Here is a 15,149-nt window from a genome sequence, read left to right as displayed (position 1 = left end):
TGTAGCCTGAACCCCATGTCATAACCATTACTCTAGATTTAATGCAAAGAAGCAATGCTGCTGTGTGCATCACATTCATGTCACCTCTCTGACATCCCCTCCGGTCTCTCCCGCCCAGGTGTCTTCGTTTATCGTCATCGGCGTGATGTCCATGATGATCCCTCTGTGTAATGTGTTCGGGGGGCTGATCGCGGTGTGTCTGCTCATGGGCCTGTTCGACGGCTGTTTCATCTGCATCATGGCCCCCATCGCCTTCGAGCTGGTGGGCTCTCAGAACGTGTCCCAGGCCATCGGCTTCCTGCTGGGCATGATGTCTGTGCCCATGACCGTGGGGCCTCCTATTGCAGGTACAGTTAAGCAGTCAAGCCGGTTAGCCGCGTCTGAGATGGCATCTTCCCGGGGGGGGGGGGGGGGGGTTAAATCAATCATAGAGCCACTGAATTGGTTAGACTGTACTGTTTGAAAGATAGTAGCATTTAGCTTGACGCTGTAAAACATTTCTCCCTGGAGTATGATTCTGAGCTTTAGTTGTTTAGGGGCTCAGACAGAGGGGGGGCCTAAATAGCCCTGACCCCAATCCACTCTGTCTTCACTAGCCAGTAATAATCAGCTCTTTGTATTAAGAGTGGGTATACACTAACCTACTACCACTGGGCAAAAGCTGGTTGAATCAATGTTGTTCATGTAATTTCAACCAAAACGATATATGTTGAATCCTTGTGGAAAACTGATTGGATTTGCAAAAAGTCATCAACATAAGGGCATTTGGGGAGGGTTTTCACCCAACTTTTTACCTAAATCCAATAACATGATTTATTTAAATTTCACTGTGAATTCCCATTAGTTGACAACTCAACCAAATGTAAATCAAAACTAGACGTTGAACTGACGTCTCTGCCCAGTGGGTACTTGGTATCACTCTGTCCCAGCTCAGATAAGCCTACCTTTTTGTTTTATATCTGAAAGGACCAAATAAAGGTGTTCACTGTGGTTTGAACTTATGGGGTTATGGACTCAGGACTGGGGCATGCTATTGCTGACCTGTGGGGTTTGTTCCTTGTCTTTAGGACACGAAATGATAATGGATGAACGAGTCCCAGAAATGTATCTCTCTCTCTCTAGGGTTCCTGAGGGACAGACTGGGGAGTTATGACGTGGCCTTCTATTTGGCTGGTATCCCACCTATCGTCGGTGGGGCCGTGCTGTGTCTGATCCCCTGGGTGGAGGCTAGACGTATCAGGAGAGAGCAGGAGGAGGCAGCCAAAGATGGCACCCAGGAGCAGATGCTGGAGTTCAAGAGGAACAGTGGGGGTCAGGGAGATGCACTAGCAGTGAAGACCGCAACCCCCGAATCTGTCATCTAAGTCTCCCAAAACACACTCAAAACAAAGATGCACCTTGACATATTCACATATTCATATTCACTCACAGGAACTTGGAACTGCTGATTTATTGTATTTTTGTATGAAACAAGTATAGAATAAATATGTATTGACCCGTGTATGTGTAAACAATATTTTAATGGCTGCTTTTGCAGGAGAATGTGGGGCAAATGCTGAAGTAATACTACATATCAGTTATACACATAGATACTCAACAAACACAATTGAACATGAAGGTGATCTTGAAGAGCTATGCATCTGATTGTTTTCCAATCTTGCAGCTGTTGAATTAACTTGAAGGTTAAAATGGAAAATGAGAATCTCACTTATTTGAATATTTCTTACAAGGGAACGCACGCTTCACTTGGGTGCTCTTTGAAGTCTGCAACTACTTATTTACATGACAATAAGCAGTGGCCAGCCTCGCTAGAAAATTCCCTCGTTTTCAATGTGCATTTTAAAAAAAAAATGGCATTACGGATCATTCTCGTCATTGCCGAGAAATGTTCAATACAAGCTTGAATATAGTTTTTAGGCTTTGCAGAATTTTGAAAAGAAAAACAAACTAGATTTATTGGGTTTGTTGAAAAATATGTATTTCCAATAAACGCTAGGGACATATACAGTTTATTTTACCATATATGGTTAATTATATCTAAAAAATAAAAATAATCCCATAAGTAGTATAGGTAAGTAAAGTGTGTTTGGGACACAGATGTTGCTTGTCTTGACAACAGTGTAACAAAGAATCTACTGCTAAGTAGAATTTAACTGGGGGGGAAAACAGCTGCTTTTTAAAAGTCAATCCTTTTCTGTTTATAGCACAGAGTGATCTGTGGGGGATTGATACTCTCTCTTAAAACATGCCAAGATTGTGAATTTGTGAGTAATGAGGTATGACCTGACCATACAATATCACTTCAAAGAAGTGCTTTATGAGATAATGGGTGGGGAGGTAGTTAGTTCCTAGTGGTTGTAGGGCTTACTATTGTCTTAGTTTTCAAGGAGCACCTCAAGGGAGCAGCTTGAAGCACAATTATAGCGTCCCACCCATGAAATATGAAACATCATCTCAAGGCTGCAGTACTCTGGACCTGAAATAAGCCTGACTTTACCTGCGGCTGTGTTCAGTCGTTAGTATCTCTGATACAGTATAACTTGAATGCGCCGTACACAGTGCCTGAGAATCCTTTTCAGTGTTTTTGAACCGGAACCACCATTGTCATTTTGTAATCATTAGTTTATAGCAGCTCAGAACAGGATTCTCAAATGGAACGTCTGCTTGTCTGACTATGCAACGTGAGTAAAGGATGAACGTCAGTGTTGATTATAAGGAGTAATTGACATGAAACGGAGATGAATGAAATATGAATAGATTTTCTATTGTTGATGGCAGTATTTTGTCCAGCACATATAGGCTAGTAAACCAATGTTATATTTTCATATCTTCTAATTGTAGTAGGCTCACTCTGTCCACCATATTTCAAATGTAATTTGATATGTAATCATTGACAAATGTGACCATTAGTCAAGTTAACCATTGACTATGTGCTCAGTTCATTAGCCTTTTATTAGGAAAAATATATTTGTTTTAATTATATTTTTCATATTTGTATTTATTTTTTTCTAGAATTTGTTTAGCGGCTGATGTCATGCCATAATTAATTGGTGCTTTCCTTTCTCATATTATTTGACGTTTTGAAGACCAAAACAACCTTTTGTATTGATTATTTTGGGTGTGCCCTTGAAATGTAAAGAAAATGGCTAATTGTCTATGGTCAATTCTATTTGCCAAAGCACCACCCTCAGGATAGTTTATTAGGCCTTTCAAACATGTTATGTTTCAAATCACCCTCCTGAATTTCAACAATCATTGATAATTATAAAGATTACTCTTGGAGAACTTGAAGACCCACAACTTTTACAGCGTAGGATTTTGACTCGACAATCCCTTGACCACTAAGCACGCAGAAAAGTCATAACTTATCAAAATCCAAACTATCCAGCTCTGTAGGTCATTGGTTTCACCAAGGCAAGACTTGTGACACAATCTACCTCGGATGTCATTCAAATTTCTAGTATTTTCTCCTACACAGTATTTGCAATACAGAAAGAGGCTTTCAGTTCAAACCACTACAAAACATGACCATCGCGTGTTGTTTGGGCAATATTTCCCTTCCACTGTGTGTCTTTATACAGTCGATATCCAAACATTAGGAGAGACTCTGTAAAAGAGTCTTCCAGCTTCCTAGCCATCACTGTTTGCTCTGAATGGGATTGCTGCCTATCTGTACCACAGAAAAGTGTTTGTCTGAGAAGTACAGTACTTTGGTGGAATTTTGTGACCAGGGAAATGCAAATAAATGATTTAATTCTGAGAAGAAAAAGTTGCTATCTTGAACTTAAATCTTGCTTTGGGAATGATCTGGGGTTTTTTTATGCTTTGAATTTCCAGTTTAGATGTATTATTATTTGTTCTATCGATGTGAGAATGAGAATACCCGTATACCCAGGATAATACCCAAGGAATGTTTCGGATACATTCTTTTTGTTTTTCTAACCAGAGCATACATTTCTATTAGGGAAATGTCCAATTTATATATTTGTTTTATCAAGTCTTATTTTTTAAGTTAATATTTTTAGTTATAATTGCTATATTATTATTATTCTTACGTTACATCCTAGACATACGCAGTTGCACAATTCACCGATGAAAGCCTCAGGTAATTTCTCAAGTAATAGAAATTCCTGAAATTGTACCCTGGAGGTTTTACTGAGATACCTCTTTGCCATACACATCTTGGTAATTATTCATTACATTATCTCGTACTGAATTAATTCCTTGGCATCCAAAGAAGTTTGTCACCTTTTTGGGAATGTTCCAGTATTTTAGAACCTATGAAGAGAATTTAAAGATTTAGTTTATGCATGTTATATTTTTTGTTTAGTGGCTAAAGTCCAAATTCAACAGCATAATGTTTGAAATGATTCAATGAACATGTTTCTAGTTACATATGCAGGTTATATAGATTTTATTCAAACTCTTTTGCTCTTCACCGGTGTAATTCCGAGTGTATATCTATGCCTAATGCAACGAGTTCTACCACACTGTAATGTCACAAAAAATATCAACTTTGCGGCTTTCACTTTCACCCCATGTTATGTGCATTGTTGTTCTCTCATTTTGTTGTTCACAGATAGTTTATTTCTTTACACTATATGTATTTCTTTACAGATACAGTATATATAAATGTCTTTCAAATACACATTTTATATTGCTGATCATTAAAATCTCTTTGCTTTATGTAGTTATTTCATCATTTTATTGCTTTTCTAATTGCCTTCCTAATTTTATTGCATTATTTAATGTTTTAATTTGATTGTATGATAAGTAATATGTCATGGTACTATGTACAACTGAAATTAAAGTACATTTTTAACAAAGTAAGGATATGTTAAAGTTTTTTTTTTTTTCCCTTGAGTTTCTCATCATTCATCACTCTCCAGTTGCATCATGGGAAAATTATACCTCTTAATTTGAGCCTAACAAGGTCTCTGTCAACCTATAGGGCCTGGTTTATTTAAGCTACTTTATGCATGTACACACACTGGAAAAACAAAGTGTTTGCTGTAATCCAATGTCAATACCGGACCATCCTTCCTCTTAACACATGTTTCTCACACGTCTGTCATACAGGGAAGTCAGACTCTTGCCAAAGCAAGCCAGCAAGTATAGATGGCCAATCTGCGTGTCCAAGCACGACTCCAACACCATTAAGTTTGCTGACGACACAACGGTGGTAGGCCTGATCACCGACAACGATGGCTATAGGGAGGAGGGAGGCTATAGGGAGGAGGTCAGAGACCTGGCAGTGTGGTGCCAGGACCCCAACCTCTCAATGTGAGCAAGACAAAGGAGCTGATCGTGGACTACAAGTAAAGGAGGGCCGAACACGCCCCCGTTTCACATCGACGGGGCTGTAGTAGAGTGGGTTGAGAGTTTCAAGTTCTTTGGTGTCCACATCACCAACAAACTATTATGGTCCAAACACACCAAGGCAGTTGTGAAGAAGGCACGACAACACCTTTTCCACCTCCGGAGACTGAAAAGATTTGGCATGAGTTCCCAGATTCTCAATAAGTTATACAGCTGCACCATCTAGAGCATTCTGACTGGTTGCATCACCACCTTTTGTTTTTATACTGCTGCTACTTGCTGTTTATTATCTATGTACAGTCACTTTACCCCTACCTACATGTACAAATTACCTCTGCCACTGACTCTGTACCCCATGTATATTGCCTCGTTATTGTTATTTTATGTTACTTGTATACATGTATTTTTCCTTTAGTTTATTTAGTAAATGTTTTCTTAACTCTTTTCTTAACTGCATTGTTTGGTTAAGTGCTTTGTAAGTAAGCATTTCACGGTACACCTGTTGTAATTCTGCACATGTGACGACATTTTCAGTAAATGTAAACTTTCTTACAAGTATAATGACCTTTTCTTGCATGTAAAGCAAAACTATTCGTAAGGAAAACGTCATTTCTATTATGACCTCTAGAGGTCCTTGTTTCCGACAATTTCAATCATACGACTACTACTTCCTATACGCTGACGCGTCAGCTGAGCCAATCATCCATGGAACCACACCGTAGAAGCAAAGATTTGTATAACTAAACCAAGATAGACAACAGACTGTCGTTTCCAATGGGAACAAATTAGTCATAGTGGGCAGAACCAGCTAGGTGGGCAGAGCCAAGCACGAGCTAGCGAGATCCTATTGGCGCGTTCTAGCAGATATCTGCATATTTCCGTTAGGGAACGCCTCCTCTGAAGTGCGCGTGTGCTCGATTCACCATTGCACTCCTAAACAACGCGATTTTTTTTTGTTCACTCTGTTCATAACATATTGTAGTTTTAGGAACAGAAAACTGTATTGAGATCAAATGTTTCATCTATGAGAAAATGTGCAGAATGTCAGCCAAAATCCATCTCGTTCCATCTTCACCTACTGCCGGCCAGTGGGCTTCCTCTCACTACCACATTTGGTAATGAGAGGAAACGCTAAGCGGATGCTTCACATTTATACATCCGGTGAGATATCTGTCTCACTGTGGTATTAGGCTTTTGCCGCGTTCACATACTAGCCGAAAAACTAGGAAACTCGTATAACTACAACCAGTTACCAAGTCAGAAATGAACGAGTTTCCTAGTTCTGGCTAGCATCTGAACGCGGCATATACCCGCAGCCACCATTCTCCCGGATGACAGAATGAACCGAAGGGGTATATCGACCTCGCCAACTTGTACTCCTAAATAAAAAACGGAAATCCGTTACCTCTGGCTCGTTCAGCCATTCACATGGGGAAAATTAATGAGGAAAGAATATGGTTTTGGGGTAAAGGCGGAAAATAAAGTCTGAGGTTAGCACAGGTTTAGGAGATCCTATACGGTTTGTTCTATGAGATAATATCAGTCAGTTAATATGACCTTTAAAAATTATGAAGACTTTTATGTGCTTTTTTTCTTCTTCATAAACGCTTAAAAATGCACAAAAAAGTGACGTTAGCTATATCCTAAGCCTGTGTTTACCACGTACCTTATTTTCGGCATTTGTCCAAAAACCCTACAAAAACTCCATTCATTTTGTACAACGAACCATGGCGGAGTTGGTGCATACAAAAAGACGCCATTACTATTTATCTCTATAACAGAGTAGGATTTCAGAACGTGTCGTTCACTGAAGGCGCACCCGGTCAGTGCGCGTAGTTTGTTTACCAACTGCGCTGGCGCAAACTTGTCAATATTGCCAACCAGCAGGACTCAAACAAAGACGTTAGCCATAATTTGACAGCTCGACCATGTCTGCCTCGGCCGCTAGAGATCCTGTTGCTAAAAAGAAGCATGTTCGTTTCGCTAGAATGGAGGAGGATGATGATGATAACGATGACCAAGAGGAAGATACTCTGTTTGACAAGAGGAAAGACACGAGACGAGGGCTGAAGAGTGTAATGAAAGGGAGGAAGAGAAGTTCGAATTCAGAATTCGATGATGAGGTTGAAATCATCGATGGAGGTGGCAGGGCCAGCGGTTCTGGAGGCTGCAGCAGCTGGATGATCACCTTAGCGCTCTGTGCGTCATTCCTCGGCCTGGTAATGATGAATGCTTTTGATTAGGCTAGTAGGCCAGCCCAAGGGACTGAATTGGAACCATGCTGTCATCATATGTACCTTTTATATCTGAGAATTGAATAGGGTCTCTGGTTTTATTGCATAGTTTGTTTTACATGGACATTATTGTTCTGGTTGTTTCTCTATCACCATATCTTCACTAAAACTAAAATACAGGTTTTCTGTACGTGTTTAAAATTTTACATGAGTCTCACATTGTCAGTAACTATTCCTATTCCCATTCGATAATATCTAGCATTTCCAAGATTCATTCATTAGTTCATTAGTTATGTGATTGTGGTTGTTTTAGTGGCATTTAAGACAATGGTTACTTTCTTATTCTCAGGTAAAATGAGCTTATATTCTGAATGAGCCGGATTTGCATTTCATGGCTGTAAAACTAGCTCTTCAACTTAAGAACAGGTTTAAAAGGTTCCGCCCCTTTTTTCCCTTCGAATTTTCACCTAAAATGACATACCCAAATCTAACTGCCTGTAGCTCAGGACCTGAGGCAAGAATATGCATATTCTTGATACCATTTGAAAGGAAACACATTGAAGTTTGTGAAAATGTGAAATGAATGTAGGAGAATATAACACATTAGATCTGGTAAAAGATAATACAAATACATTTTTGTATTTTTTTGTAACATCTTTGAAATGGAAGAGAAAGGCCATAATGTATTATTCCAGCCCAGGCGCAATTTAGATTTTGGCCACTAGATAGCAGCAGTGTATGTGCAAAGTTTTAGACTGATCCAATGAACCATTGCATTTCTGTTCAAAATGTTGTATCAAGACTGCCCAAATGCGCCTAATTGGTTTATTAATACATTTTCAAGTTCATAACTGTGCATTCTCCTCACACAATAGCATGGTATATTGCAGACAGTGCAGTTAAATTAACAAGAATTTAAGCTTTCTGCCAATATCAGATATGTCTATGTTCTGGGATTTTTTTGTTGTTACTTACAACCTCATGCTAATCGTATTAGCCTACATTAGCTCAACCGTCCCGCGCGGAACCCACCAATCCTATAGGGGTTAATTAATTATATTACTGTATGTATCCTAGAAAAATGTATCCTAGAATATGATGATGGCCCTAGACGCTACCACTGTTTGCCTAAGAACTTGGAGAAAGCTCTGAGATATGCACTTACTTATACTTGCCTGTAGTACAGTGTACTAGTTTATTATGTATGTTTTCCAGGGGATGAGTATCTCTGTCTTAGGCCCCACATTTCAAGACCTTGCCATCAACGTCAACCAGAACATCAGCAACATCTCCTACATCTTCGTAGGCCGCTCGATGGGCTATATAGGCGGCTCTGTGTTGTCCGGGATTCTCTTTGACTGCATGAACAGCCATCTGCTGCTGGGTATGTCTAACAGACTAAAATATACCTAGACTTAACTAAAATACAAATACATGGTGTCCATTGGCTCTGAAAAACATTACATTTAACCTATAAGATATTGTTGTGGTCCTGTGTGGCTATGAGTTCATAGAGCGTGCCGCTAGCAATGCCAGGATCATACGTTTGATTCCTGCCCAGGCCACCCATACGAAATATGTATACACGCATGATTGTAAGTCGCTTTGGATAAAACCGTCTGCTAAATGGCATTTATTGTTATTAATATTAGTATTATTATGTTAGTATACAGTATGCATTTGTTGTTGTTGTTGTTATTATTATGTTAGTATACAGTATGCACAGTGAATGCACCACCTTTGCTTGTCAAAGAATGCCAATGGTTGTTTTTGTGGGTGCTCATGACTTTTATATGGTGCATGCTGGTTGAATACACCCCACTGCTCCTAACACTGTATCTTCTCCACAGGCCTCTCCATGCTGGTCACAGCGTTTGGGATGTTTGCCATCCCTTTCTCTAAGACGGCCCTTCTCCTCACTGCCCTGATGTCCAGTATTGGAGTTTCCATGGGCTTTCTAGATACAGGTGCAGTTAATCTCACAGTCTTTATCTTTAAGACAGTAAATACGTATCTACTGCACACAGTACAAGAAGTGGTAGTCAGTGAATGTCTCTGATGCTGTTTATTGTCCTCTCTGGTAGGCGGTAATGTCCTGATCCTGCAGACGTGGGGGGATCAGGCTGGCCCCCACATGCAGGCCTTGCACTTCAGCTTCGCTGCTGGGGCCTTCGCCTCGCCCATCATCGCCAAGCTGCTGTTTGGAACGGACCTGGATGTAGCTACAAACAGCAGCATGGAAGCCTCGGTGGCAAACTCCACCTCCCCATCTTTCACAGACCATGTGCCCCAAACCGTGTCCTCTCCTACGGTTATTCGCTTCGTCCACAGTAGCAGCACCCTCAAGTCCATGTGGGCCTACGTTGTGATCGGTGGTTTCATCCTGTTCGTCTCCCTCGTCTTCTTCATCCTTTACGCCCGCCACAGTCCCTCTAGTGGCAGGGCCCAGACCCCCTCAGGAAAACCCCTGGTGTCCAAGCACCACAACGCACTCATCGCTATGCTCTTTGTCTTCTTCTTCTGGTACGTGGGGGCCGAGGTGGCGTACGGCTCCTTTATCTTCACCTATGCTAAGGATTACATTCATATGGACGAGGCCCAGGCAGCAGGGCTCAACTCCCTGTTCTGGGGAACGTTCGCTGCCGGCCGGGGACTGGCCATCTTCTTTGCGACCTGCATGCACCCAGGCACCATGATTCTACTGAGCCTGGTGGGCTGCACCCTGTCCTCCCTGTTCCTCACCCTCTTCAACAGCAACAGGGTGGCCCTGTGGGTCTGCACTGGTGTCTACGGTGCCTCCATGTCGACCACTTTCCCCAGTGGGATCTCCTGGGTGGAGCAGTACACCACGGTGACCGGGTGCTCTGCTGCGGTGTTCGTGGTGGGGGCGGCCCTGGGAGAGATGGTGCTGCCCGCCCTAGTGGGCTTCCTACTGGGAAGGATCCATGATCAGCCCTTGCTAATGTACCTGGCCCTGGGCACCGCCACCATCACCTCCATCCTCTTCCCCTTCATGTTCTGGCTGGCCTCGTCCCCCAGCGGCCCCAGTAGGACACCTCGCACGAGGAGCCACATGGAGCCTGACGACAGCGAGTACCGCCAAGCCTTGCTGGACTCGGGCGCCAATGATGAGGAAGAGGAGCAGGAGCAGCAGCGGGAACAGAAGCACGATGACGAGGCCGACCAGTGGAATGATGCCGACTTCGAGGTCATCGAGATGGATGACGCCAGCCTTATGATCTCTCCTAATAAAGCGGCGCTCTCTTCTCCGAGCAAAGCGCTCTCTTTATCTCCTAATAAAGGGTTGTCATCTCCTAACAAAGAGCTTCCACCACCTGATGTTGCTGGGACATCAGGGGACACCACTGCCACATCTGTCCCCGCTACTCTCCAGTCCCTAGTGCCAACAGTTGGGGCCTCTTTCTCAGACTCTATCTCTCTCCAGGGAGACTCACCCAGACGGAAACTGCTGCGTTCCCTGGACCGGCAGAAGAGAGACTAGGGGCTAGATTCAGTCAGATCAAGCATTAACCGGCGATTGCCGACACCCCCATAGCTGGTGTTTTGGTGGTGTATCTGCATTAGAGCTGTCAAATCGGAGCTGCTGCTCTCGTGGTCATTGTCACAAAGCCATACTCGTCCCACTCATGTTAGAAGTCCAGAATGAGAAAGTGTAGATTATGTAGAAATAATGACGCTCAAATGTAAAATCATTAAACAAAATTAGGATTTCTATCAGCCTAATCGAAGTGTAGATTTATATCTCACATTCCACTAAACAACTTGTAAACACGATGCATGGGATTTCTCTTAATGCGACTACGTGCAGCCAATGGCAAAATCCGCTTTAGGTATAATGCCGGGAGCCACTTGTGGATTTGACAGCTCTAATGCAGTTCCACCTCTGATACTCTGCCTGGGAGCCCGCGATTCAATCGGATTAACAGTAAGGCCGGGATTCAATCCTAAAGCCAGGATTGCATCCGATCGTGCTTTGTCTGCAATGTACTTTTTTAAAGGCAATTTCCTTGCGTTCAGAGACCACATTTACAGTCAATGCTGCATATGTCGAAATTACCTTTAAATTGTGCATTGTCACGAAGTGCGATTGGAATGAATACCGGCCTAAGGGCTCTAGTCTGGGAAATGCGCCATTACTCCAAGTGCTTTAAAGACGTTACTGTATTCTAGAAGAGCCATGGCTCTCTTCAGAAAAACTTGTTGATGTCTGATTGTCCGTGACTGTAATCGGACCTGTTTAGTTTAACACACATGTAAATGTTTGATACTACAGATTTACAGTGCAATATAATTTACCCCACTCCTACACAGCTTATGTCTACTACATCATTTGAAGCTGTATGCTGTGGTGGAAATAGAATTTGTTTCACAGTAGTGCAACACTAAACATTTTTTTTCCTTTAGATATCCTAAAGACGTCATTTTCTTTGTCATATTTATATTTAGTAAATATCTGAATTATCAGCTGTTAAAGATAGGAATTTTGAATCATTTGTTTTTGTCAGACCTTTGTTTGAATATATGTCACATTCACGTGCTAGTTGGAACTAGGCAACTCAAACATGTTAGACTTGCTAACTCGTTGTAGAAAGATGTTCCCGAGTTTCCCACTTAGAAAGTATCAGAATCAAGCCTCTGGGCTTGGGCAAATTTTATTAGTCACATGCGCCAAATACAACAAGTGTAGACCTTACAGTGAAATGCTTACTTACGAGCCCCTAACCAACAATGCAGTTTAATTAGATGTTCAGGAGTCTTATGGCTTGAGGGTAGAAGCTGTTTAGAAGCCTCTTGGACCTAGACTTCGCGCGCCGGTACCGCTTGCAAGCAGAGAGAACAGTCTAGGACTAGGGTGGCTGGAGTCTTTGACAATTTTTAGGGCCTTCCTCTGACACCGCCTGGTGTAGAGGTCCTGGATGGCAGGAAGCTTGGCCCCAGTGATTAACTGGGCCGTACGCCCCAACCTCTGTAGTGCCTTGCGGTCAGAGGCCGAGCAGTTGCTGTACCAGGCAGTGATTCAACCAGTCAGATGCTCTCGATGGATCAGCTGTAGAACCTTTTGAGGACCCATGTCAAATGTTTTCAGTCTCCTGAGGGGGAATAGGATTTGTTGTGCCCTCTTCACGACTGTCTTGGTGTGCTTGGACCATGTTAGTTTGTTGGTGATGTGGACGCCAAGGAACTTGAAGCTCTCAATCTGCTCCACTACAGCCCCGTCGATGAGAATAGGGGTGTGCTCCGTCCTTTTCCTGTAGTCCACAAATCTCCTTTGTCTTGATCACGTTGAGGGAGAGGTTGTTGTCCTGGCACCACACGGCCAGGTCTCTGACCTCCCTATAGGCTGTCTCGTCGGTGATCAGGCCTACCACTGTTGTGTCATCGGCAAACTTAATGACGGTGTTGGAGTCATGCCTGGCCGTGCAGTCATGAGTGAACAGGGAGTACAGGAGCGGATTAAGCACCCACCCCTTAGGGGCACATGTGTTGATGATCAGCGTGGCGGATGTGTTATTACCTACCCTTACCACCTGGGGGCGGCCAATATCTATTCCATATTGGTTCAACAGAATTGAATTAAAATGACGTGTAAATGATGATTCAACCAGTGTATGCCCAGTGGAAACCACTACACAAATAAGTTACATTCATTTTATCTCAGAGGTTCCGAGTTTCCGATAGCACATGAACACAGCATGTTTTTTTCTCTCACTTTTCTGTAAACATTTTTTTTATTTAAGTCTTGTGCTGTGATGAATTGTCTAGTAATCTGTAGTTTTTCCATTCAGATGTGTGATCTTTGTTAAAGTTGATCACGTTTGAATTTTTCTATTAAAACAAATCAAATCAGCCATGAAAAATACTAAAACACAAAGACTAGAGAATTTAATACATTGAGTTTTATTATATCAATCTTCAACCTCCACCCACAGCAATGTCCATTAAAAACAAAGCAAGAAACACTTCCTTCATATTTTTTGTTGTACATTTACATTTATACAAATACACAGATCCTGTGTATAGTTGTTTGGGAAATAATACAATCCATCTTGACATGGGTAGATGACATATGCTGTTTTAACATGGAGAAAGCATTAGAAATGTGTACAAAACAAATATGCACAAGGAAATAATATATACTCTTGCCATAAATTATCAAAATACAGTATTGCAACAGTCCCAGAAGTAAAAACTGAAATTAATACTCCCCCATCCTCTTTTGATAGGCATTAGTGCCTCAGGGTATAATGATAATATGCTTTTTCATAACTGACAAATACAAATTGAGGCTAAAAGAGACAAAATGGCACACAAACAGAATGCATAAAAACTAGTTGATTTGTTTTCATTTTTTAATGCCGATGCACAGATAATTCAAATGGGCACTTTACAAGAACTATTTACCAAAGATTGTATTTGATATAAAAAAAAGGAAATGTAGTTAAACAGTGTTTTCTTTAGTCAACCTTTGCGGCGTAAGGAGCTCCTTAGAAATACTGTTCAGACTTTTTAAGTCTTGCATTTACAAATTGCTACAGCGCCTACAAAATAAAAACGGTAGGGGCCTCTTCGGTCAAGAGGTAATGCCATCTTTATGATACAGAAGAGACCATCTCCATCCATCCTGAAGAAAAAAAAAAAAAACATCAGCTTCAATCACAACCAACCAATAGCAGCTAATGACACAGTGAGCGAGGGAGAACGAGCCCTTGAAAACCACTCCCTCGTCTCCTTCAGGAGGCCCAAACCCAGCCAGTCTGCACTTAGAGCAGAAATACTTGTATAACAAATAACAACGGGACAACATGAAAACCCAACGGGGTTCAATCAAAGCACCATTTAAAAAGGAAAAGACAGGGAAACACGGCTGGATGAGACAGCGTTGGTTTAGCACCAGAGTAGCTGTGCTGCGCAGTGGGCCACGGGGCCGTTCACAATCCGAACTGCTCCAGGAGCTGTCGGAGGTAGGGGGCCTTGGTGAGCTGTCTGTTGACCCGGGACAGCTTGTAGAGCACCGGACAGTCCAGAGACACACACGGAACCTGCCGCTCCGCACTGCCGCTGCAGTTCCGACAGATCTGGACCAAATGGAAAACAGGTTGGTTGGTTAGTGGAGTTTAAACACTGATGAATCTTTATAGCTTCTGCTCTAGCTACAGAACCTCACCAACCAGTTGGAGTGAACTATCCCTCTAATATTACATGACAGGGCTAAAAATACAACTCTAAGCTTAGCTCGATTTCCATCTCACTGTACTCTGACTCTCTAAAACTCAAATGCAGACAGTGCTTGGAGACTACTCAGCATCGGCTTGTGGTACACTACATGACCAGAAGTATGTGGACACTTGCTCATCGAACATCTCATTGCACCCCCCATCCTGCTGCTATAACATCCTCCCTTCACTCTTCTGGGAAGATTTCCCACTAGATGTTGGAACATTGCTGTGGGGACTGTTGCTCCCAGAAGTTTCCACTACACAACAGCAGCATGTACAGTTGACCGGAGCAGCTCTAGCAGGGCAGAAATGTGCCGAACTGACTTGTTGAAAAGGTGACATCCTATGATGGTGCCAC

The 15,149-nt window shown here is 42.2% G+C and overlaps 3 protein-coding genes across 4 annotated transcripts in view; 2 read left to right on the top strand and 1 right to left on the bottom strand.

Annotated features, from left to right (window-relative positions):
- The window catches only part of slc16a10 (solute carrier family 16 member 10), a 61,389-nt gene extending 56,559 nt beyond the window's left edge, over window positions 1–4,830 (top strand). The window contains exons 5-6 of the mRNA XM_020454845.2: window positions 119–347; window positions 1,123–4,830. Coding sequence (XP_020310434.2) covers window positions 119–347; window positions 1,123–1,364 — 471 coding nt within the window. The 3' untranslated portion in view covers window positions 1,365–4,830. The remainder of the gene's footprint in view (window positions 1–118; window positions 348–1,122) is intronic.
- A 1,807-nt stretch (window positions 4,831–6,637) lies between these two features.
- Window positions 6,638–13,841, top strand: mfsd4b (major facilitator superfamily domain containing 4B). Its single transcript, XM_020455518.2, has 4 exons — window positions 6,638–7,538; window positions 8,769–8,937; window positions 9,404–9,520; window positions 9,638–13,841. Exons 1-4 carry the CDS (start codon window positions 7,248–7,250, stop codon window positions 11,053–11,055), a joined length of 1,995 nt encoding a protein of 664 aa, XP_020311107.1. The 5' UTR covers window positions 6,638–7,247; the 3' UTR covers window positions 11,056–13,841.
- rev3l (REV3 like, DNA directed polymerase zeta catalytic subunit) overlaps window positions 13,457–15,149 on the bottom strand; it is a 47,511-nt gene continuing 45,818 nt past the window's right edge. Inside the window, exons 32-33 of one of the 2 annotated variants that reach the window (XM_031800084.1) lie at window positions 14,467–14,650; window positions 13,457–14,196 (exon numbers count right to left, since the gene is read on the bottom strand). In XM_031800084.1, coding sequence (XP_031655944.1) covers window positions 14,504–14,650 — 147 coding nt within the window. In that variant the 3' untranslated portion in view covers window positions 13,457–14,196; window positions 14,467–14,503. Of the gene's footprint in view, window positions 14,651–15,149 lie in introns of both variants that reach the window. The other variant, XM_020455487.2, reaches the window with a different exon arrangement.

Source organism: Oncorhynchus kisutch, linkage group LG21 (genome assembly GCF_002021735.2).
Source record: "Oncorhynchus kisutch isolate 150728-3 linkage group LG21, Okis_V2, whole genome shotgun sequence".
NCBI lineage: Eukaryota > Metazoa > Chordata > Actinopteri > Salmoniformes > Salmonidae > Oncorhynchus > Oncorhynchus kisutch.
This window is presented reverse-complemented; position numbering and strand designations above follow the sequence as displayed.

What these genes read in the sequence shown, in the direction of transcription:
- mfsd4b (XM_020455518.2), top strand. Translation starts at nt 7,248, where the DNA reads ATGTCTGCCTCGGCCGCTAGAGATCCTGTTGCTAAAAAGAAGCATGTT. An exon ending in GTGCGTCATTCCTCGGCCTG is followed by an intron (nt 7,539 to 8,768) that starts GTAATGATGAAT and finishes TATGTTTTCCAG; the next exon opens with GGGATGAGTATCTCTGTCTT. An exon ending in GAACAGCCATCTGCTGCTGG is followed by an intron (nt 8,938 to 9,403) that starts GTATGTCTAACA and finishes TCTTCTCCACAG; the next exon opens with GCCTCTCCATGCTGGTCACA.